The following is a 25,158-nucleotide window of genomic DNA, read 5'->3' on the forward strand; positions in this document are numbered from 1 at the left end:
CCCAGGTCTCCCAATCCGAACTCCACTCTGGGGTTAAAAGAAGGAGTGAGCCCCCTAGCCTACAGCAGAGACTTTGTCCCAATGCTTAGCTCTCCAGAGAGGCCTGAGGCAGTGTACACTGCTTCTACAGACCCGAGAGCTGCAAAGAGAGCCCCCTCATCCTGAAGCCTGGACACCTCAGGCAGAGGGGACCTCACTGATTGATCGATGGTCCATTTGATAAACAGACATTACAGAGTGCACATTGTGAAGGAGGCTCTGGGCTAGAGGCTGTACACAGGGCAAATTAGACCGTGACCTTACAAAGCCCCACCAAATCCCTGGCCTGGGCATACATGTGCTATGGGGATACATGTGCCCCACTTTTTAGGCAATGGCAGTTCTGAGGCTGCAACTCAAGATAAGACAGATGCAGTCACATAGAGCTCCTAGGCTGCCTTCTGTACCAACCCTGGGGCTGGGACTTAGCCACATAAGCCCATGACCTCAGATCCTCTACTTCAATGCTGGGCCTCCCTGGGCTCTTCTTCTTGGCCCTGCCTCCTCTCACAGCCATAAAACTCGCTAGCTCAGGGCCCCAGGACCAGAACTCAGATGGGGTGGTGTCTGCCCCAGCCAGTCCCGGGGAGGTGAGCTGCCTTTGTTTGGGGCATGAGAGGCATCAGCCCTCTCCTGCCACAGGCTCCGAGTCAGCTAGCCCTCGCTGAGAGCCAGCGGTGGGCCAGGGGCCTCTGCCTGCCCTGCCAATAGGTTTTGTTATCTCATTTACAGGTGAGCATGTTGAGCAGAAGTGGCATGGCCTGCAAGACAGCTAAGGGTGGTAGGCTAGCTCTTCTAGTTCCAAGTGGGGCCTCTTTCTACATGGCCTCAGCATTTCTAACCTCCTTTGACCCTTCCTCCCAGGGGCACTACCATCCCTTCCCCCTAAATTTACCTCCTTCAGGAGGAAATGGGTCTAGAGCCTATAATCCTCCCAGGACAGCTGGCCTTGGCTCAGAGACAGCATCCGACAGCCTGGGTATCTTGGCAGAAGGCTGGCCCCTTCCTCTGTGAGCACGAACTATATATAACCTTTCCAGAGGGCTTTGTACTTCCTAGAACACATTTACACATCTCCCTCTTCTGTCCTCACAGCAGCCCTGTGAGTTAGGAGAGATGAGCACTGCTGTTCCCCTCTCCCCTCCAAAACACACACTAAGACATGGACAAGCTCAAGGAGCCAGCCCCAGCAATGTGGCAGACGCAGGTTCAGAACTGGATCTCTAGAGAACCTGGCACCCTCCCGAAGGCCCCCCAGATTCTCTCTGGCCCCAGTGGGGGCCATCTTAACTTAGGCCCCTCTGCTCGGCCTGTCTTTCTGGCCACTGAGCAGTCCTCCACTGCCCCAAGCAGCCCTTTTCCTTCTCCTCAGCAGCTCTCCCAGACATCCTTGCTCTACCAAGCTCCATCGCCCCAGCACTACCTTCACAGGAGAGGAACCTCTGTTTTCTGCACCCAAACCCCTAAATATTGCTTCCTCAACTACCTTACATCTTTCTCTCTCCCCAAGAAAGGACACTGGCTCAGAGGGGCCCGCTTGTGGTCCTCTGAAACACTTACTCACTTGGTTAATTTAAGACCTTTACCTGTGAGCCTGGAGATCTCTGAGGTACCTGACAGGATTACATTCCTGGTGAGCCCTTGACCTCTTTGCCTCCCTTGCTTTCCATGATGCTGCTTGTGCATCCTGGTCCTCTCAGTTTGCTCCTGCCCGCCCCACACATACCCGGGACATTCCTTTCTCCTCTGTGTCCATATGTGTTGACCCCAGGGCTTTGCCACTTCTCTGTCAATCTACATTCCCACTCCTAGTGACCTCAGTCATTCTGCTGACTCCCACATCAGTCTAGCCATGTTTTATGCTTCAGAACATTTATATCCAACTGTTTTCTAGCTGCTCCATGTAGGTGTCCCCAGGCACTTTGGGCTCAGCATGAGGCAAAGTCTTCTGATCCACTCTTCCTCCCACATGCCTTGTCTCTGTGAGGACACTGTCGCCCACCTAGTTGGCCCAGCTGGAATCCTAGCAGTTATCCTCACCTCCCTTTCTATCTCTTCCCTCAAAACAAGTCAGACCTCAAGTCCTGGCCTTATCCTGAGCACCTCGTCTCATCCCTACAGCCATATATCACCTCCAACTTGCGCTCTGGTCACCATTTGTCTCTGGTCTATGTACATCCTTCAGGACCAACCCCTCCAAACCATCCTCTGCAAGCAGCCAGGGGTTTATCTAAAACTCTACTTTGAATATGTCACTGCTTACTTAGAAGACTCTGGTGGCTCCCCATGACCTCAAGAGGAAGTCCAGCCTCATTGTTCTGCCAGCAGAGCCACCATGTTTCTATTCCAGCTTACCCCTCCAACCCCTGCTCCCACCTGTTCCCCTTTACTCACCTTGGGCTTTGGTCACCCTAAGTATTGCAGACTCTCATACTTGCTATGTGATCCTGGCCTCCATGCCTCTACTCAGTGCTGTTCCCTCTTCCTGGCACACTTTTTTTCTTCTCTGCATAGTGAATTCCTTCTTAGCCTTCAAGAGCCAAGTCATATCTTCCAGTTCTAGAAGCTTCCCCTGGTCATCTCTTCCACCACCAACAAACCAGCAGAGTTCACACCACCTTCTTTGTGCTCCCATGAGAATTTGTACCTACTCCTGCCGTAGTATTTTTCACCCTGTAATGATATTTTTAAATATCTGTTTCCCTCTTGGACAGTGAGCAACTTAAGGATAGGGAATAAATCTTAGTCATTTTGTGAATCCTCAGAGTCTCAGGTGATAGCTGACTCATAACAGGTATTTTATAAATCCTTTATTGAATCAGGGACTCTCAGCTGAAATTCCCTGCACCCATCCCTCACCTCAAGCCCAAGGTAGAGGTCAGGTAGAAGAGGAAGGACTTAATGTGAAATTTGGGGAACCCTGAGAAAGGGGGGTCAGGGCACCGTTGGGTGTAGAAGTGCAGTGGCCCTCATCCTCTCTTCCTTGTAGCTCCAGCAAAGATCATCTCATTTGGGGGCACAGTGACAACGCCCTGGATGAAAGATGTCCGGCTGCCTTGCAATTCAGTGGGAGATCCAGCCCCTGCTGTGAAGTGGACCAAGGACAGGTGTGTGCAGGATCCTGAAGGGAAGAGAGACCCCAAAGAGAAGCATAGTATAAGAGCTATGAAGACAATGGGGTGTCCCCGCTTCTAGCTGACTCGGTCACCTCCAGCACTGTGGAGGCCCTCCTGGGTACAGAGCAGCCACTCTCACAAGTAGGCCTGGCCTCCCTGACTCTCCTCTGTTGAGAGTTCAGGCTCTCCTTTCCATAGTCACAAGGCCAAGATTACTGGATACTCACCAGGAAACCCTAAGACCCAATAATCCAAGGTCCCCTAGCAAGCCTCTTTCTGCTCCCAGCTCTATTTTCTTACACATCTGGGGGAGGCTCCAAGTGAGGGGCTGTTTGCCATAACCCATACTCTTCACAGTGAAGACTCGGCCATCCCCGTGTCCATGGATGGGCACCGGCTCATCCATACCAACGGCACACTGCTGCTGCGTGCCGTGAAGGCTGAGGATTCGGGCTACTACACCTGCACGGCCACCAACACTGGGGGCTTCGACACCATCATTGTCAACCTTCTTGTGCAAGGTGAGACCCTGAGAGGCAGGTCTGGATCAGGTGGGGGCAGGGAGGAGAAAGAAGTAGAAATTCTATCATGTGAGAGAGAAAGGTGTTGAATGGAAGAAGAAAACCAACAGGGAGACTGGCCCTCAGTGGATCAGAGGTATCAAATGGAAGAGGCGGCAGGAGGAGTGGGGAGGATGACCAGGAGTAAAGGGAGCACCTAGAAGGTGGGAAAGCCAGTCCCTTGCCCTCCTTCCCACTGGGGCACCCCCATACCTCCCCTCAGAAGACAACCCTTGTGGTGAGGGCTGGCGGCTTTCCCCTCACAGTTCCCCCGGACCAGCCCCGCCTCACTGTCTCCAAAACCTCCGCTTCGTCCATCACCCTGACCTGGATTCCAGGCGACAATGGGGGCAGCTCCATCCGAGGTGAGAGGGGTCTGGATGGGGAGGGGGGGAGAGGGGAAGGAATTCTGGGCCCAGGGGCAGAGGAAGGGTTTTACCCACTACCACCACTTATTCCCAGGAAGTGATAGGGGGGCGATCCAGACCACAAGGATGTTACCCAAGTGCCATGAAAAGTACAGCAGCCTAGGCATCTGGGCTTTGGAATGCCCACCCCCTTGCCACTAGTGAGCTGTGCGAACCCAAAGAGATTGTTTTCTTCCCTGGACCTCAGTTTCTAAATCTTAAAAGTGGAAAAACTACTAGATGGAGTTCTTCTCAAACTTGAACATGCACATGAGTCACCAAGAGATCTTGTAAGAAGACTCTAATTCAGGAGGGCTGGGGTGGGGGCTGAGAATTTGCATTTTATGACAGGCACCCAGGCGATGCCATGCTACTGTCATAGGACTGCATGTAGAGCATTAAGGTCTGAACAGGATCCTCTTAAACCTCACAACCCTGGTTTCCTGCTCTGCTCCCCACATTGGCTTCTAAAGCCTAACACAACAGCCGAAAAGAGAGAACAGTAAAATTCATCCAAGGTCTTTCCAGTTTTGCCTCTAAAGTGCATCTGCCCCTCCCAATGACCAAAGGCCCCACTCTGCCCACTGCCTGAGCCCAGCCCCCAGGATGCCTGTCAGGCACCCCAGGTCTCTCCCTGACCCACCTGAGCCATGCAAACCCCCTGGGCAGGCTTTGTGCTGCAGTACTCGGTGGACAACAGTGAGGAATGGAAAGACGTATTCATCAGCTCAAGCGAGCGGGCCTTCAAGCTGGACAGCCTCAAGTGTGGCACATGGTACAAGGTGAAGCTGGCGGCCAAGAACAGTGTGGGCTCCGGGCGCATCAGCGAGATCATCGAGGCCAAGACCCACGGGCGGGGTGAGGCCCAGTGACAGGGGTGGGAGGGATGGGCCCAGGGAAGAAGAGTGAGGGGAAAGAAGCCCAGGACAAGGGGTGGAAGATGGCTGGGAAAGGGGAAGAGGACACAGGGAAGCAGGGAGGCTGAAGGGAGAGACTCAACCTAGTTCCCTTCACTGCAGCATCTAAACAAATCATGGTAGGAAAAACTGGTCCCACTTCCCTGCTGGGTGTGGCAGATGAAAATCACTCTCTTCCTTCTTCCTGCATCTCTCGTCCTCCTTTGCTGAGGCCTTCTCTCCAGGTCCTTCCCTCCTCTCTTCTGCCTCTGTTCCCTGGGGTATCCCTACTCCCATCTGTGGTAGCCGCTGATCCCCTGGAGCCACTGCCGTCCCAGCTGCCCCCAGGGGAAATTTTTCCAGCCCAGAAATGAACCTTCCTTCTCTCTCAGTCTCTAACCTCTCTCTCCCCCTCTGGCCACTCAGAGCCCTCCTTCGGCAAAGACCAGCACCTCTTCACCCACATCAACTCCACACATGCTCGGCTTAACCTGCAGGGCTGGAACAACGGGGGCTGTCCTATCACAGCCATCAGACTGGAGTACCGGCCCAAGGGCACCTGGGCCTGGCAGGGTCTGCGGGCCAACACCTCTGGGGAGGTGTTTCTGACTGAACTACGAGAGGCCACGTGGTACGAGCTGCGCATGAGGGCTTGCAACAGTGCTGGCTGTGGCAACGAGACAGCCCAGTTCGCCACCCTGGACTATGATGGCAGTAAGTCGGGAAGAGTAGAAGGGGGTGGCACAGAGGCTGGAGAAAGGTTTTGCCAGGGAAGCTGGCAGAGAGGCAAATACATAAAGAGAAAGATGAACAAATAGAAAAATCAGCAGCACTACAATCAGGAGAAAGGCTGACAGGTGGATAAATAGGCAAAGGGAGCAACAGATCGGTAGGCAGGTTAAGTGGACAGATGCACCAGTGACCAATACAGAAAGATTGACATGTGGACAAACAGGTCAGTGACACTAAAGGTGGAGGGTCTTTGAAGGTGCTAGCCTTGCTCTCCATGGCTCAGAGCGGTGGAGAGGGAGGGAGAGATGCCGTTGATGTCCTGCCCTCCGAGAACCCTCTGCCAGCAAGGGAGAGCCTGTGCTGCAATAACAGAGAAACATGAAAAGCTCCGTGGCTAAGCCCAATGAAGATTGGTTTCTTGCTCTTCTAACGTCTCAGGAGCGTTGGATGGCCACCATCATTTAGCACTGTTATCTTGAACATGTAGCTTCTAAGGTCACCAAAAAGAGAGAGAAAAGGCACACCAGTTCTTAACTGCTTTGAGCAGGAGTTGATACTCATGACTTTTATTCACACTCTGTTGTCTAGCACCTGTCATATAATTCTGATCTAACTACCAGGAAGTCTGGGAAATGTAGATGAACACATGGATACTTGGTGAGCACTAACTGGTGTCTAGTACATGGTGACACCTCACACACAGGCATGCACACACATTCATACACATGTATGCATACACGAAGACATATGCACACATACACTGACACACATGCACACACACATACATTAATGGTGCATAGAAGGCTGCATTCACAGGGATCAGTTGTCACAAGCTAAATAAATTAAGTCTACCTATGTGTTAAGGAAACAATAAAGTAGTATTGGAATTGGATGGGCTCAAACAGGGAAGGCTTCATGAAGGAGATGACTCTTAGGTAAGGCTTTGGAAAAGGCAACAATCAGGGCTTGGCAGAGGGCTGTGTCAGCAGAAGAATGTATCATTGTCTTTTTGCAGGTACTCAAGGCTAGCAGATATTGCCCATGGAGAGGGGGAGCAGGGAGAGAATGCAGGGTATTTAGTGGCTTTCGTCCCCATCTAGGGAAGAGAACCCAGGATCCCACTGCCCTGACTTCTCTCTACTAAGATTCTCACCATCTCCCCCAACCCCAACCCCACCTTACCAGCTGGGTGTAGGAATCTCAGACTGCCATCCACCCTCCAGAAATGAACACTGAACTCCAACAGGCAAGAGACTATCTCTGAGAGACTTCAAGATAATTCTAAAACAGGCCCAGGGAGTCATTAATTTCATAATGTAGTATAAAAACTACACGACTGTTCATAGTTGTCCTAATGGGACCAGAATTTGGGAGAAGCAGAGGGGAGAGGAGGAGCTCTACACTATGACATGAAGGTCAGACTGAGACCAAGGGCAGCAAGAAAGATCAACGGGCTCCCTCACCCATGGGAATCTGCACCCAACTTACTTATAAGTGACATCTGACTCCCTTCTGCACCCTCATTAGGCACCATCCCTCCCATTAAGTCTGCTCAAGGTGAGGGAGATGATGTGAAGAAGCTGTTCACCATCGGCTGCCCCGTCATCCTGGCCACACTGGGGGTGGCACTGCTCTTCATCGTGCGCAAGAAGAGGAAGGAGAAGAGGCTGAAGCGACTCAGAGGTAGGGGAGTTTCCTATGGACTTTCCAGGTGGAATCTTGACCTTCAGCCCCACTGACCACTTTCCACTGGCTCACAACACCATCTGGGCAAGACAGAGTGTCTGTGTCCCTTTGAAATGATAGCTGCCCTTCCAACCTTCTAAAACCTCCTTAGTGTTTCTAAGGAGGTTCTTCCCCAGGACTGCTCTAACCAGGGCTGACTTTTAAAAGTTCACATTGGTAGAACTATACCGCTTGTTACAAGGGATAAACATGTCCATGTTGACTTGTAAGCAGATGTTGCTCTCCTCACCCTGGATGTGCTATTCTCTCACACAGGAACCCTGTGACTTTTCCAGGATCCGGCCACTAAAAAGTAGACCTACAGGTGTTCTCTAGGACCTTATTCAGTTCTGACTGGGCAGTTTCCATGCCATATATTTTCCTTGTGAAATATTTTTAGTATATCATCCCCTATCCCAACACCTAATACTGTAGTCTGGGCATGGGTCTAGAGTGTGTGGCACCTACTAGTTACTTAATGTTTATTTACTCATTTGGAAAAACATTTATTAGCATCTGCTGTATTGTGGATACTGCCAGACATTGGAATTAAAAAGATGAATAAAGAAGGGTTTCAAAGAACCCTTATAGAGTTCACGGTCTAATGTGAGAAGCCAGGCTCAGTAGCACAGAAGAGAGTGACTAGCACTGCCTACAGTGTTTAGGAGTTGGAGGAATGGATAAATGGATGTTTCAAAGAATGGTTGGATGGTTGCTAGATAGATGGATGAATAGATGAATGGATGGATGACTGAATGGATGAGTGATTAGATGGTTGCTTTGATGGATGACTGTTTGGATGATTGGGTGGAAGGAAGTATAGATGGAAGGATGGTTGGATGGATGATTGAATGAGATAGATGGTTAGATGGATAAATGATTGTACGAGTGGAGGGATGAAGAGAGGGATGGATGGTTAGTTGAATTAATGGATAGTTGGATAGATGTTTGGATAGACTGATGATTAAATGGATGCATCAATGGATATTTGGATGGATAGATGGATGATAAGATGGAGAGATGGTTAGATATTTAAATGAATGATGGATAAATGGATGATTAAATCAATGGTTGAAAAGATGAATGGATAATTGCGTGAATGGCTGGAGAGATAGTTGGATGGGTTGATGACTGAATGGATGGATGATTGGAGAGTTGAATAGGTGGATGATGAACAGTTGGATGGATGGGTAAATGAGTGGGTGGATAGTTGGATGTATGGATTAATAGGTGGATGGATCTATGATGAATGGATGAATGGATGTATCTGAAGGCTTGGATGCATGCATGCAGCTAGATTCACTCTGACAGATCATTCTCAGTTATCGGGGGTCTAATAGATTAACCAGGACCTTTGCTTTTCCTCTCTTGCCAATTCCTAACCTGAGAGTCCTGATCCTATTCAAGGTCCTTCTGAAACAAAGCAGGGACCCCTCAAATCCATCCACAGATATTTGGGGGATATATGCCCTAGAGGAGGAAGGGAAGCCTCTTGGTTGATAGTCATCTAGGGCTCCCATTGACCACCTCTACTATACCCTCCACTCTCTCCTTTCCCCAACATATAACTAAGGACAAACCTGCCATTGATGTCCATGGTGTCTTGTTTAATTAGAGTGAATTCAGGAAGCAAATGGAGCTGTTTATGTCTCTCCTTTGGGAAGGACCTTCTTATTAAATAAAAATCTGGAAAGGAAAGGAAAATAGACCTGAGTCAAATCCAGATTTGGGAGCAGTGAGACCTGATCATGTTTTGGACTGTTTTAGACATCCTTACATTTCTCCCTCTTCTTCCCAGGATACCAGCCTTGGCCCCAATTTAGGGAATTCTCCCACCTTGTTCCCCTGCCCCTTCCCATTCTCATTCTACTCAGACTTCACTCTCACCTGGCCCCTCTCTCTACTGTTTTACAGATGCAAAGAGTTTGGCAGAAATGTTGATAAGGTAAGTATCACATAGCCGTTTCCTCTTTCCTCCCCTCGCTCTTCCTCCCCCACTCGCCCACATGGGACAGGCTTCTAAGATTCCACTGTTTTGCAAAAACAAAACAAAACAAAACAAAACAAAACAAAACCAACCCCTATTGCTGCTGAGTCACCCACCTCTAGCCCTTCTTCCCACAGTAAGAACAACCGAAGCTTTGACACCCCTGTGAAGGGGCCACCACAGGGCCCACGACTACACATTGACATCCCCAGGGTCCAGCTTCTCATTGAGGATAAGGAAGGCATCAAGCAGCTGGGTGAGTGACAAGTACCACAGGCTCTCTGTCCTGCTCTGAGTGTGCTTCTCCAGGCCACAACCCACACAAAGGGCAACCATCAGCTCTCACAACAGTACCCGGGGCTCTAACTGAAGCCCTATCAACAACTCGGCAACCTTAGACTATATTGCAACTACTTTCAATGGCTGTTTCCTTCTCTAAGGGAAAATTATCCTGGTCTTTCTGGGCCTCAACCTTGGGTAAAGACAAGAGAAATTTGAGAAGTAAAGATGGTGCCCAAAGAGAAGGATTCCTGCTGATTGTCTTTATTTCCCCAGGAGATGACAAGGCCACCATCCCCGTGGCAGATGCTGAGTTCAGCCAAGCTGTCAACCCACAGAGTTTCTGTACTGGTGTCTCCTTGCATCATCCAGCCCTCATCCAGAGCACAGGACCCCTCATCGATATGTCAGACATCCGGCCAGGCACCAGTATGCATTATCCCCAGGGAGATAGCCCTCTTCCTACACAGGGTGTCTTGGGCACAGCATGGGGCAGAGGTGATAAAATAAAAAAGAAAAAAGGAGTGAGGGACATCATGGAAGAATAGAACGAGCTTTGGAGTTAGAGTCTGGAGACCTTGACTACAGACTTGCTAGATGTAACCTTGAGCATATCACTAGCCTTATATCTCTGGGCCTCAGTTTCCTTACCAAGAAATGTTCTGCTCTCAGGGGCCTTCTGCCTCTAGCACTGTGACTCTAGACATCAGGACTGTAGGGAATGATGCACTGTCAGGAGGCAGCAGCAGAGGAGGCAACAGTCTTCCCAGCCGGAAGGGAAAGATGGGGTGGGTGAGGAAACCAGAATGCTGCCCGCTGCCCCCGTGCCTCGACATTCTTGCTCTTCTCCTCTGGAGCCAGTTAGGTGGTCAGGAAAGACAGCGTGCTCAGTATTCCCAAGAGAGCTTCCTCCCCCCTCACTCCCCACTGTGCTCTCTGGTGAGTGCCAGCTGCCCAAGCCCAAATGCCCTCCACTGGAAGGTGTTAGCTCTTTCTTCCTCTGTGTAGATCCAGTGTCCAGGAAGAATGTAAAGTCAGCCCACAGTACCCGAAACCGGTATTCAAGCCAGTGGACTCTGACCAAGTGCCAGGCCTCCACACCCGCCCGCACCCTCACCTCCGATTGGCGCACCGTGGGCTCCCAACATGGTGTCACTGTCACTGAGAGTGACAGCTACAGTGCAAGTCTCTCCCAGGACACAGGTGAGCCAGGGGCCCTGACCATGTCCTGCTCACTCTCTTTCAGCTCCCTCATAATCCAGCCTCATCTACCATTTTCCCAGCTCCTACCCACTAGTTCATGGGGTCCAGGACACAAGTCAGTTTCATTTATGACTGGCCACTGACTCACTGCATGGCTGTGACAAAAACACTGAACCTCACTGAGCTCTGCCTGGACAAGGGTTTCATTTTTTTCTCTCCCAAAATGTTAGAGAAAATAGTACACATGACGTTTATTGGAGAAAGGGCTGAATGTTCTGGGGATAGCTGCTTATTTTCAAGAATGAAAAGTGTTTGCCCTTCATTCAAAAACATCCCACTCCTGACACTACTGAGGCCTTCACAGTGGGGGAGCAGGATCTTCTGAGCCTGGTCCACACTATGGCCAGGCTTTTGGATGGCTGCTGGGGTTAGGGGTAGGGCAACTGCTCAGTCTGGTCTTATTTACGCCCTTCTCTCCATAACCCACTCATTTCCTCTTAACCCTATGCTGTCCACCTCCCTAGACAAAGGACGGAACAGCATGGTGTCTACTGAGAGTGCTTCTTCCACCTACGAGGAGCTGGCCCGGGCCTACGAGCACGCCAAGCTGGAGGAGCAGCTGCAGCAGGCCAAGTTCGAGATCACCGAGTGTTTCATCTCTGACAGCTCCTCTGACCAGATGACCACCGGCACCAACGAGAATGCTGACAGCATGACGTCCATGAGCACACCCTCAGAGCCTGGCATCTGCCGCTTCACCGCCTCCCCACCCAAGCCCCAGGATGCTGACCGGGGCAAAAATGTGGCTGTGCCCATCCCTCACCGGGCCAACAAGAGTGAGTGCCCAGACCACCTCCTCTGCTGTGTCCCAGCCCCGAAGCCCCGTGAGCCCTGGCTAGGCCTAGCCCTAACAGGACCTGGATCCTGCCAGCCCAGCAGAGATCTTTGACAGTGCGGGAGAGTGCAAAAAACAAGGACTGGGGAGCAAGCAGATAAGGGTCCACATCCTGGCTCAACCTTTTAATATCTCTGTGGCCTTGGGCAAGTCGCTTAACCTCTCTGCCCTTAATTTTCTCATCTGTAAAATACAAATGATAGTGTATACTTTACATTGTTGCAGTGGGCATTAGAAATGATATATGTGCCTGGTGCATAGTAGGTTCTTGTTAAGTAGTGGTCAGTCCCTTAATCTGAAGCTATGCCAGGGTGAAAAGAGATCCATTATGGGGTGAACTGTCCAATGGCCATTGGTCTCAATGCTGTGTGAACTTAATCTAGACCCAAAGGAGCAATCCTAGCAGCTCAGCCGATGGTGGCCAAACCTCACGGTGGGCAGTGACCTGGACTGACCATCTGACTCCAGGGCCCTGGCCAGAGCACACGCCCTTTGGGGTTAGCAAGACAGATCTAAGATAACCAGAGGGCATATGAGGGAGAGTCTATCAACAGATATTGAGACCACAGTCAAACCATTAAAGTCAGGTCTGCTCAGTACTGACCTTCTAAGTGGCCATACTATCTTGGGGGACGCAGGGTCATCGAGGGTAACAGAAAATCGAGAATTGAGGAGACTAGCAGCCTTGAATGATGCCCCACCCCTTCTAGCTGTGTGAATTCAGGCAAATTACTTAATCTTTCTGAACCTCAATTTCCTTACTTGCAAAACACAGGTAGGTTTTAGCCCATCCAGGGGGCTGTGGGGACGAAATGCAATCAGCTAAGAAAAGTGCCTGGCACAATTAACGGGACAGAGGCACATTCACAGGATAGGGTGCTTGCGAGCAGAGGGATCAGGATAAGGAGGGAGTTTAAGAAAGTCAGAACATTCCACCTGGAGAAGAGGGGACCAAGGGAAGGGAAGGGTAAATGTACTTGACTTCAAACATCTGAGAGGCTGCATGGGAAAGAGGGGGAGGCCTTGCTCTGTGGGTCCTCAGAGGACAGAATTTGGTTCAGTGTGGGCAAGTGACAAGGAGTGACAGTTCTTTCCTCCTCATGGTAAAGCTTTCTAACAGCCAGAGCTCTTAGGAAGTCCTTGTCTTCAGAAGTGAGCTCTCTACCAGCTGGAGCTGACCAGCTTAGACTAATCATTGAACAATAAGTATCAATTTATTGAGCAACTACTATATGTGCCAGTCACTGTATTGAGGAGCTTTTCCATGCTTTATCTCATTCAGTATTCACGGTAACCCTGTAGGGAAATGTGATTATCCCCTTTTCACAGATAAGGAAACTAATGCTCAAAGTGGTCAAGCACCTGACCTTTCCTCAACTCCTCACTGCCCATCCTGTGGAGGGATTCCTATGCCAGCTTGGGGAGAAGATCGATGGGGGCAGGGTGAGGTGAACAAGCAGGTTCCCAGAGGCCTCTGCCTCTCACATCCTCTGCTTCTATGATTTCAGGTGACTACTGTAACCTGCCCCTGTATGCCAAGTCAGAGGCCTTCTTCCGAAAGGCGGATGGGCGTGAGCCCTGTCCCGTGGTCCCACCCCGTGAGGCCTCCATCCGGAACCTGTCTCGAACCTACCACACCCAGGCTCGCCACCTGACCCTGGACCCTGCCAGCAAGCCCTTGGGACTCCCGCACCCAGGGGCCCCAGCTGCCGCCTCCACAGCCACCTTACCTCAGAGGACTCTGGCCATGCCAGCACCCCCAGCTGTCACGGCCCCCCCAGCACCTGGTCCCACCCCTGTGGAGCCCCCTGCTGCCCCCAGCGCTGCCCCTCCAGCCCCCAGCACCGAGCCTCCACGGGCCGGGGGCCCACACACCAAAATGGGGGGCTCCAGGGACTCACTTCTTGAGATGAGCACGTCGGGAGTAGGAAGGTCTCAGAAGCAGGGGGCTGGGGCCTACTCCAAGTCCTATACCCTGGTGTAGGGGCGCAGCAAGAAGAGCAGCCCTACGCTTGGACCTGTCTGCACCTCCAGCCCTCAAACACCAACTTGGCTGTTTTCCTGCATTATTTATATAAAACTGACAGACAAAAACCAACGACAATGAAAAGAGACCCCCCCACCCCGCCCCAAGTCATGAACACTTGTACATAGAACTCTTTTGTACAAATGAAACTATTTTCTTCTTCTCCATGAAGCCAGGGCACAAAGAATTTGACAGTCCAAGTCAAACCTCCCCGCCCCCACCCCACAAAATATGCGTGGAGAGATATATACATATATAGAGAGATAAGAACACATTGACAAGCTATATACATATATATACACACATACATATATATGGGTGTGTATGTGTGTATATATATACATATTTCTCTCACCTTATTTTGAGACAGAGGCACAAAGACTCAGAAATTTTTCCTTCCTCATTCTCTCTCCAACCTAGGTGGTTTTGACAAAGACCAAAATCCGAACTCAGAGACACTGCATGCGATTTTACTGTTCCAAGAAAACCAGGAGTTGCTTCAATTTGCAGATGCTTATGTGTTAATACCTTTTTCTATGAAAAAAGACCCAGCGCCGTGTGCAATAAAGGTTATGTTTCTACGTGGTAGCTTTTTTCCCATCTGGCAAAAGCCAATAGAGAGGGAGGAAGGAGAGGCCCCTATAACGGGCCGTCATCTCTCATGGAAAAACTTTGAGAAGCCTGGGCTCTAGCTCAGTACGTTAAGCTTTTTTAAAGGCTTTCAATTAGCCAAGGTGTGTCCTTGAGCACCTGTTCTGTTCTCAGATCTGGGCTGGGCCCTAAGGGGGTCCAGCTGTGTGGCTTTGAGCAAGTTCCAAAACCCCTCTGAGCCCTAGTTTCATTAGCTATAAAATGAGGCAACCTTGGTGAGAGCTCTGGGGAACCTTGTATGGGGAGCTGGGGGTGTCTACTGGCTTCTCCCCTCTAGGAGAATACAGTATAGCTAGGGGAACAAGCTATGCAGAACCACTAGTGAGCAGTTAGGTTATGTAAGAGGTTCCTATGAACTGGGAAGGGGAGGTAGAGATTATATACACCCTGGGGGTGGGGCCAGAGCCTGTGTTCTGGGCTGACTGTTAGGGTGAAACCAAAGGGAAAGGAAGTGAGGTCTTCAAAGGTCAAAGAGGTGAAAAGGGATCGTGGATGAGGGCGAATGGAGCTCAGCCAAAGAGAAGCAGGCCACAACCCTGCCTCACCTGGTTTTGGAGGAGCTGGCAATTAGATTGCCAGGTGGAAATGTGCCCACATGCACGTGTGCAGAGGATTCTCTGATGAGACGGTCAAGAGGGCAGCATGGGACGGGGGCATGTGACCTGGGCCTCCAAGGACATGAAAGTTTGGATAGGCAGAGATGGAAACACCCAGGAGACAGCAAAAGCCCAGGGGTAGAGACCCCAACTGAAAAGAAGGTACACCCAAGAAGTACAAGGGGGTGCCTGAGTTCAGCACCCTGAGTCAAGGCTGAGTTGTGCATCAGGAATCTGGAAGGAAGGTGAGTCTGGAGCCTGCCGTTGCCCCGCAACTGAGAGGAGGAACTGGGAAGGTAAGGGCTGGAGACGAAGGAAGGAGTTTGTGCTTATGAGTCTCAGCCACCGTGAGGGGCTGCATAGCTGGGATGCATGACCTTTAATAGAAGCACTTTTCGAAAAGCAGCTCATTCCATAAAAATTCCCTGAGCACCCAGGGAGTGTGGGATGTCGAGGAGCTCCTGCCCATGAGTAATTATATTACAAAACAAGGAGGCACCATAAGAGAGGAGGGGGCAAAGATAATGTGCTCCTTGGTGACTCCTCGGCCCATGCGGAAACTCCATCTCGGGCCCCACACCTAGGACCCACGCTGGAGAACCAGCTAATGGCATTAATGAGAACAGTGAGAATGAGGCCCTGCATTCCAGACACCTGTTGACAGCCCAGCTTCATTCCATCCTGGGAGGATGGGCCACCTCCCAAGGCTGCGCGCACCATCTACAGGTCACCTCCAAAACTACAAGCAAGATGATTAAGCCTGAAAATTCTTCCCAGAACTGAGCTTATGTCACAGCCAACCCCTACACACCCCCCACCCCCACCCGCATGCTGAACACTGGGGAAAACAAACATAAATCAGCCCCAGTTCCTCCCAACACAAGGAAGTGAACAAATCCCCAGAAGCTAGAGAAGAATGGAGCCACCGCCTAAGGACTGCAAAGGAAAACCCTGTCATGAAACTACATTACGGAGCCCTATGCTATGTGCCAGGTGCTGAGCCAAACAGTTTCCTCGCATTGGCTCACAGAACCTCACACAGCTTTCGGGAGGGAGGCATCACGATCTTTGTCTGAAAGTTGAGAAAGCTGTAGCTCTGGGGAGTTAAGTAATTTATCCAAGATTAGAGGAGCAGGAACTGATGGAAATGAGATTCGAGCTTAAGTGTCTGATTCTTTAACCACGAACCCATACTGCCCCATGTCCTGCTGTTCAGAGGCTGAGTTCTACCCCAAGGATGCTGCCAGGTGAAGATGAACCAGCTGGACTTAATGACAGGAAAGCAATCGGTGTGAAACTATTAGTGACCAGTTCAAGTAGGTGAGCTGACGTGCAGGGCTGGGTGGGCAGGAGCTCTGATGTACTTTACTCTGGGGAGAGGCAGCCAGAGGAGGCAGGGATTCAGCATTAATGCGCTGGCTGTTGTAGAAGACCTGGGACCTGAGGTGGACTATGTAGGAGAAGAAGGATTTGGAGAGGCAACAGAGAAGCAAAACTTGAGCCAGTTTAACCTGTGTTCAGCTGAGCTGGGCCCCTTACTTTAAAACACAAGGTCTGGAAATTCAGACAGAATTGTGCAAAATCCACACAATTTTATGTGCTGATAATCTCTAATCTTGATATATTCTTTAGCTGAACCACAAACCTGCCTATTTAAACTGTACCCAGAAGCTTATTCACAAATCGCCTAAACTCCCACTTGCTCATCCCCAGGTTCTCATCACTGAACTCTGTACCTGGGACAATCATCTTAAATATCTTGCTCCTTTCCAGATCTCCACTTTGTTCACCCCAGACAAGGCCATCAACTGTCTCTAGAGCCTTTACACTCAAAATGTGGTCCGCGGAGCAGCAGCAGCATCCCCTAGGAGCTTGTTAGAAATGCAGACAGATCCTTACGCCTCACCCCAGAGCCACTGAATTAGAATCTGCAGTTTGGCAAAATCCCCAGAGTGTTTGTATGCACATTCAATTCTGATAAACCCTCCTCTAAGACCTTCAGAGAGAACATTCCCCTTATCTCCCCCTTCTACCAACAACCAGAGCTCGATTGCTGGGTCTCAAGCTTAAATGCACATCAGATTCACCTGAGGAGCTTGTTAAACACCAGCTCTTCTCGTAAGTGGCCTGAAGTGACCCCCCCCCCAAAATGGTTCATTATTCTCTTGACCCCGCAAAATCATGCAAATCAAGAGGTTCAAATCTTCATGTACACTTTAAGAACACTTGTGAAACTGCCCAGGTCATCAAGAACACGCATATCTGAAAAACCACCAAATATCTGAAGGATGTCACCTTACAGAAGCAATGTGCGCCATTCAGTTGTTACAATGGTGGAGTTGGTAGGTGTGCCCAGGCCAAACAATGGGGCTGGACACAGGATCGGTGGCCTAAAAAGAGTGCTGAATTCCTGCTGCACATACTTCAAAATGCAGAGAGTAATGTGAACTTAAGGGTTTAGATGTGGATTCTTTGGTCACTAGGCACATCCAGGTGAATCAAGCTCCCAAGACTCAGCGCAGAACTTACAGAGTTTTGGGTGCATTAACCCTTACATGAGCTCTCCCTGCCACATCGAGATGATCCCTACTGAAAAAGAGGAGATTGTTCCTGAACCGGAATAGGAGTTTGCACACACAAAAAAATCCCAGAAGAAACTGAAAAAAACATAAAACTTATGGCCCAGCAATAAATTTAGCATCAAATAAATGCTAATAAAAATTTTTTTAAAAAAGCAAGCCCAGATCTCATCAATCCCAACTGAATCACAATTTGTGAATGTGCATTCCAGGCATTTGTTTGATTTTGTTTTGTTTTGTTCTTATGGTTAAAGATACACAATATAAAATTTACCATTTTAACCATTTTGTTTTGCTTTTAGACAAGGGATGTTCTTAATCCTCTTTTAGGGAAAAGGTTAGCATGTTTTTGGTTGTACATAGGATAATAGTAGCATGGTAAACAGAAGCAAGACTTCGCTCGTGTTTATTTGAAATTTGACTATGGTTTAAAAAGATATATATAGATACCATGGTGACAAGGAATGAACTATTGTGCCTTTTTCTTGTTGGTTTTTTGCCAATTTTTTAACTTGCTTTTTATTGAGGTATAATTGACATAACACTAGTTTCAGGTATACAACATGATTCAATACTTGTATATATCTGGAAATAATCACCACAGTAAATCTAGTTAGCATCTGTCACCACAACAAAAATTTCTTTCCTTGTGACAAGAACTTTTAAGATCTACTGCTCTTTGCAACTTTCAAATATGCAATATAGTATTATTAACTATAGTCATCATGCTGTACATGACATCCCCAGGCTATATTTATTTTATAACTGGAAGTTTGTATCTTTTGACCCCCTTCCCCCATTTGCCCAACCCAACACCTGCCAACCACCAATCTGTTCTCTATCACTATCGGTTTGTTTGTTTGTTTAATGCCACATGTAAGTGAGACCATACAGCATTTCTTTGACTAACTTCACTCAGCATAGTGCCCTCAAGTTCCATCATGTTTTCACAAATAGCAATATTTAATTATTTTTGGTTGAATAGTATTCCATTGTGTGTACGTGCGTGCGTGCATGTGTGTGTGTGTAACATCTTTACCCATTTATCCATCAGTGTACACTTAGATTGTTTTCATATCTTAGCTATTGTAAATAATGCTACTATGAACATGGGAGGTGCAGATATCTTTCTGAATTAGTGTCTTCGCCTTCTTTGAATAAATACCTAGAAGTAGGATTGCTGTATCACATGGTAGTTCAATTTTTTAATTTTCTGGGGAACATCCATACTGTTTTCTGCAGTGGCTGCACAAATTTATATTCCCACAAACAGTGTGCAAACATTCCCTTTTCTTCACATCCTCATCAGAATTTAATTCTTGTCTTTTTGATAAATAGCCATTCTAACAGGTGTGAGGTGATATCTTATTGTGGTTTTGATTTGCATTTCCCTGATAATCAGTGATGTTGAGCATCCTTTCCTGTTGGCCATCTGTATGTCTTCTTTGGGAAAATGTCTATCTAGATTGTTTGACTATTTTTTAATTGAATTGTTTGCTTTTTTCCTATTGAATTGTATAAGTTTCTTTATATATTTTGGATTTTTAACCCCTTATCAGATATATGATTTGCAAATATTTTCTCCTAGTCGGTGGTTGCCTTTTCATTTTATTGATGATTTTCTTGGCTGTGCAAAAGCTATTTAGTTTGCTGTAGACCCACTTATTTGTTTTTGCTTTTGTTACCTTTGCTTTTGGAGTCAGATCCAAAAAATCATCCCCAAGACCAACATCAAGGAGCTTACCACCTATGTTTTCTTCTAGAAGCTTTATGGTTTTAGGTCTTATGTGTAAGTCTTTATTTTGAGTTAATCTTTGCGTATGTAAGAAAATGGTCTAGTTATCCCAACATCATTTATTAAAGAGACTGTCCTTTTCCCTATTGTATATTCTTGGCTCCTTTGTCATAAATTAATTGAACATATATGTGTGAGTTTGTTTCTGGGCTTTATTCTGTTACCTAGATCTATGTGTCTGTTTTTATGCCAATATTATATTTTAATTACTATAACTTTGTAATATAGTCTGAAGTCAGGGAAAGTGTGATACCTCCAACTTTGTTCTTCCTTCCCAAAATTACTTTGGCTGTTTGGGGTCTTTTGTAGTTCCACACAAATTTTAGGATTGTTTATTTTATTACTGTGTAAAATGCCATTGGAATTTTGATAGGGAATCACGTTGAATCCATAGATTGCTTTGGGTAGTATGGACATTTTAACAATATTAATTCTTCCAATTCATGAGCATTGAATATCTTCCCATTTATTTGTATCTTTAATTTCTTTTATCAGTGTCTTACAGTTTTCAGTGTACAAATCTTTCACCTTCTTGGTTAAATTTATTTCTAGGTATTTTATTCTTTTTAATGCAGTTTATAAGTAGAATTGTGTTCTTAATTTCTCTTTCTGACAGTTCATTATTAATGTATAGAAATGGAAAAGATTTTTGTATATTAATTTTGTATCCTGAAACTTTACTGAATTTGTTAATTATTTCTAACAGTTTTTTTGGTGGAGTCTAAAGTTTTCTATATATAATATGTCATCTGCAAATAATGACAGTTTTGCTTCTTCCTTTCCAATATGGATGGCATTTATTTTTCTTGCTTAATTGCTCTGGCCAGGCATTCCAATACTATGTTGAATCAGAGTAGTGAGAGTGAGCATCTTTATCTTGTTTTTAATCTTAGAGGGAAAAAATTCAGCTTTTCACCATTGAGTATGATGTCAACCGTGGGTTTGACATATATGGCCTTTATTATGTTGAGGTACATTCCTTCTATACCTGCTTTATTGAGAGCCTTTAATCATAAATGAATGTTGAATTTTGTCAAATGCTTTTCTTGCATCTATTGACATAATCATATGGTTTTTATCCCTTATATTTGTTAAAGTGGTGTATCACCTTGATTGATTTGTGGATGTTGAACCGTTCTTCTATCCCTGGAATAAATTCCACTCAATCATAGTGTATGATCCTTTTAATGCATTGTTGAATTCAATCGGCTAATATTTTCTTGAGGATTCTTGTGTCCTTGTCTGGTTTTGGTATCAGAATAATGACTTCATAAAATGAATTTAGAAGTATTTCCTCCACGTCCTTTCTTTTTTTTTGTTTTGTTTTTCCAAGAGTTTGAGAAGGATTAGTATTAATTCTTCTTTGAATGTTTGCTCGAATTCACCAATGAAGCCAATCTGGCACTAGACCTCTGATTGTTGGATGTGTTTTTTATTACTGATTTTATCTCCTTACTAATAATCAGTCTATTCAGATTTTCTATTTCTTCCTGATTCAGTCTTGGTAAGTTGTATGTTTCTAGGAATTTTCCCATTTAATCTGGGTTGTCCAATTTGTTGGCATATAGTTTATTCATAGTCCTAAACTTTTGTATTTCTGTAGTATCAGTTGTAACAGCTCCTCTTTTACTTCTGATTTTATTTATTTAATTCCTCTCTTTTTCTTAGTGAATCTAGCTAAAAGTTTGTACATTTTGTTTATCTTCTCAAAGAACTAGCTCTTAGTTTCGTTGAGCTTTTCTACTGTCATTTTAGTCTCTTTCATTTATTTCCACTCGTCTTTATTTCTTCTAGTAACTTGGGCCTTAGTTTGTTCTTCATTTTCTAGTTCCTTGAGGTGCAAAGTTAGATGGCTTATTTGAAATTTTTCTTGTTTCTTGAGGTAAACAGTTATCACTATGAACTTCTCTCTTAGAACTGCTTTTGTTGCATCCAGGGAAGCAAGCAGGATTTGAGGGTCCCTTGCTACCCTGAAGAACCTACTGAAAGTCACCACAGACCTCACAGTGTCTTCCAGAAGGGAAGAAAGTTCTGAAGGCTAATGATATCCTCAAATCCATTAACATCGGTAGCAACCAAAAGCTAACACTTGGCTCCCTGACTCCAAACAGATATCTGAGTAGAGGGGGCAACGTGTGGTTAAGTGACACCCCAGCATGGCTGTGTCAGTGTCCTGTGTCCTGCGCCATCCCCTGCAGACCTCATCAGGATGGCAAGCTCTGCCTGAAGCCGTCCTGCTGCTGTTAGTATCATTCTCTCTTTAGCTCCACCCTTCCCAGGCCAGGCCAGGGCAGACAGCACAGTTCCAGGACACAGCCCCATGTGTCCATGGCTGCCCAGAACCCGCAGAACACGCACTCTTGCCCAGTAATATAACACCCACAAAAACCCAGCCTAGAGCTGCCCACATAGCTGTGAGAATGGAGCCTGAGGACACAAGCCCTTAACCTCGCCCCCCACCCGACATTTCTATAGTGTCTGACTCTACTCTGTCACCCTGGGTTCCTGAGTTCTCTTTCCCAGAACTCTCAGGTCCATTTTTCAGGCTGGGGGACCTCCCCAGAAGAATGAGAGACTAAAAGAGAGTCCTCGAACGTGCATGCACACAACCTGGTGGACTGGATTGGGGAGAGCCACGAGGTCTGATTACCCATGAGCCAAGCAGCAAGCAGCATATCAAGCTGAGCAGAACTCTGTTGTGGGGCTGCAGGGGGTTCCTGCTGGGTTCCTGGACATCTGAAGCCTAAGGGAGCCGTTCAGGACACCAGGGAGGGAGAGGGAATTAGATACAGGTCCCCCATGGAGGCAAGCCTCATGGAGCACCTACTGTTTGTGTGGTGCTTTGCCAGGCACTCGGGGCACCAGATGAAGAAGACAGACAGGTGGTGAGCTTCCCCCCAGGCACATGAAATGACTCCATTCTCGGATGAAGAAACTGAGGCTCAGTCTCTGCATAGTCACTTAAGCAAAGCTCAGAGATAGTAAATGGCAATCACGGCTGGAGGATGGGTCTCTCTTACTGATCCCAACAGGCAGCTGCCTCCTTCCAGAGGCCCAAAATCTCCACCTACCTCTTCTGTCTATAGATGAGTGAGTACTGTTGGAGACCCAGGGCCTGCCAAATTTCTCCTAAAGAAAGTGGGGCAGAGGATGAGAAGACAAGAGCTTTTAATTTCAAGGCAGAAACACTGTCCTTCCTTAAGTCAGAGGCCTTCTGGCCTCTGAAGCAGAGGAGAGCAGTAGGGAAGAAGAGAAAGAGTAGATGAGCAAGCTTTTCCTCTGAGATGATTTACCCTGTTCTTGTAAAGAGGGAAGCTACTCTGAACCTCCTTCCCCTCACATTTGACCTCTATTCCCTGTCAGTAGGGAGGGCACATACTCATGAGGGTGAGTGCAAAGTGCCCACATGCACAACCACGACTAAAAGTCAGAGTAAGTTATTCTGATCCAGGTTTGCATTCTGATTCTGACACCTACTAGCTCAATCTTTCTAAGTCTCCCTTTTTTCCCATCTTATAAAGATATGACCTTCTTTATAGGATTGTCATGAGGATTCAGTGAGGACTGTAGATAGGTAAAGCACTTAATACTGACTTGCAGTAAGAAAACAGGCCTTTATAAGAGGCCCTGTGAGAATATATATGGGCACTGCACGTTAACTCCTGTATGAGCACACACACAACAAAGAGGAGGAGGCAGCGGAGGTATCTGTGACCATCCTGTTTCATTGGCATATGGACAGAATAGAGGGGATATGTTTCTGTGTGGCTACAGGGGATAACTATGAGAGAAATCTCCCTAATAATCAGCTCAGAGATGGCCAACAGAGGTTAGGCTGCCTTGCCCTTGAAAGAATTCAGCAGAGGCTGAATAAAGATTTATATTTGCATAGCATACTACAGTTTCAGGCACTTCACCCAGGGTTCTTGAGAAAGGTTATTTCACTAATCCTCTCAGTGTGATGTATTTTCAGCCCCATTATACAAATAAAGTGAGGCCTAGAGAGAGAAATCATTCCCAAAAATGCCCCATTAGTAAATAACAAGCAGAATTTGAACCCAGGTCTTTGGGAGGCATAAACAGAGTCTTGGAGCCAGGCTTTGGTCCCAACCTCAGCCTAATATAATAGGTGCTCAGAAAAGGTCCTATCTAGTTTGTCTTTGCCTTTTCCAATCCTAGGTTAAGGTGCCCACAGTTTCCCCAGCAGTGGCTACACAGGTAGACTGGAGACTGGAAGAGTCTGTGTCTTTAAGCTCCCAGAGTCCATGTGGTTGTCCGGGACTGGCTCTTGGTACTTGTAGGGAACCTCAAGAGCCACTCTTCCCTTCCTTCCCACGGCAACTTCAAGCCCAACAGGCTCCCCTCTGCCTCTTGCTTCCCCTCTGCCTCTTGCCTTCCTGCCAGCCAACCCCATGGTCTGAATTTGTATCCCTTTCTCATCCAAATGTGCTCACTCTCTTACTCACACTCTCTCTTCTTCCCTCCCTCTCCCAACGCCTCCTTTCCTTAGAGTCATCCTTCACACACAACTGGCCACAGATGGGAGTACAATACCCCAGCAAACTTTTCCTTGCCATATCTTTGCCCCTTATGTCTAAGACTTTGCTGTTGATCATGGAAGTTGCAGAAGTTCCAGAATCTCAGTCATGGCTCCTGACTTCCCTGAAGGGGTTGTAATAATAGCTAACTTATTGAGTCCTTACTAAGTGTTTTTCTCAAGTTTTATTGAGATACAATTGATATACATCATTGTATAAGTTTAAGGTATACGACATAATGCTTGACTTACATATATTGTGAGATGATTACTGCAATAAGTTTAGCACCTATACAATAATAGGAAAGGACAAAAAATTTTTGCCTTGTAATGAGAATTTCAGGATCTACTCTTTTAACAACCTTTGCATATATGCCATACAGCAGTGTTAATTATAGTCACTTTGTTGCACATTACATCTCTAGTACTTGTTTATCTTATATACCTTTCCACCACCTTCGTCCAATTCCTGCTCCCTACCCAACCTCTGGTATCTACAAATCTGATCGCTTTTTCTAGAGTCTATATATATATAAATAAATATAATCCAGATATAAACAAGATCATATAGTGTTTGTCTTTCTCTGACATTTCACTGAGCATAATGTCCTCAAAGTCCATGGTTTGAAATCTTTCTCACTTCCTAATGTAGGCATTTATTGCTATGAGCTTCATTCTTAGAACTGCTTTTGCTGCATCCCATAAATTTTGTTACGTTGTTTCCATGTTACTTGTCTCAAGATACTTTTTAATTTCCTGTTAATTTTTTATGATCCATTAGTTGTTTAGAAGAGTGTGAATTTTTTCAATTTTCCTCTTGTTATTGACTTCTATGGTCAGAGAAGACACTTAGTATGATTTTAGTCTTCTTGAATTTGCTAAGACTTGTTTTGTGGCCTAATATATGGTCTATTCTGTCCTAGAAAATGTTCTATGTGTACTTGAGAAGGATGTGTATTCTGCTGTTGTTGGATAAAATATCTGTATACAGCTGTTAGGTCCATTTGATCTCTAGTGTTCAAATATGCTGTTACCTTATTGATTCTCTGTATGGATGATCTATTTGATACAGGCCATCATTTGCAAAATTCTTAATCTTTTTAGTAAACCTAGTTAAGTCTTTTCTTTCCTCCTT

At 46.8% G+C, this 25,158-nt stretch overlaps 1 protein-coding gene and 1 pseudogene across 2 annotated transcripts in view; both read left to right on the plus strand.

The window, feature by feature from the left end:
- Window positions 1-13,922, plus strand: part of DSCAML1 (DS cell adhesion molecule like 1) — a 325,010-nt gene extending 311,088 nt beyond the window's left edge. For both annotated transcript variants that reach the window (XM_016134882.2, XM_036220304.1), the window contains 12 exons: window positions 3,029-3,146; window positions 3,513-3,676; window positions 3,982-4,080; window positions 4,792-4,980; window positions 5,445-5,732; window positions 7,278-7,433; window positions 9,390-9,420; window positions 9,600-9,718; window positions 10,018-10,170; window positions 10,750-10,944; window positions 11,469-11,780; window positions 13,348-13,922. In XM_016134882.2, the coding sequence (XP_015990368.2) occupies window positions 3,029-3,146; window positions 3,513-3,676; window positions 3,982-4,080; window positions 4,792-4,980; window positions 5,445-5,732; window positions 7,278-7,433; window positions 9,390-9,420; window positions 9,600-9,718; window positions 10,018-10,170; window positions 10,750-10,944; window positions 11,469-11,780; window positions 13,348-13,823 (2,300 nt within the window). In that variant the 3' untranslated portion in view covers window positions 13,824-13,922. The remainder of the gene's footprint in view (window positions 1-3,028; window positions 3,147-3,512; window positions 3,677-3,981; window positions 4,081-4,791; window positions 4,981-5,444; window positions 5,733-7,277; window positions 7,434-9,389; window positions 9,421-9,599; window positions 9,719-10,017; window positions 10,171-10,749; window positions 10,945-11,468; window positions 11,781-13,347) is intronic.
- A 3,095-nt stretch (window positions 13,923-17,017) lies between these two features.
- LOC107505039 lies at window positions 17,018-17,804 on the plus strand (annotated as a pseudogene).
- Window positions 17,805-25,158: the final 7,354 nt, after the last annotated feature.

The sequence above is a fragment of the Rousettus aegyptiacus genome, unplaced genomic scaffold (assembly GCF_014176215.1).
Source record: "Rousettus aegyptiacus isolate mRouAeg1 unplaced genomic scaffold, mRouAeg1.p scaffold_m13_p_5, whole genome shotgun sequence".
Taxonomy (NCBI): domain Eukaryota; kingdom Metazoa; phylum Chordata; class Mammalia; order Chiroptera; family Pteropodidae; genus Rousettus; species Rousettus aegyptiacus.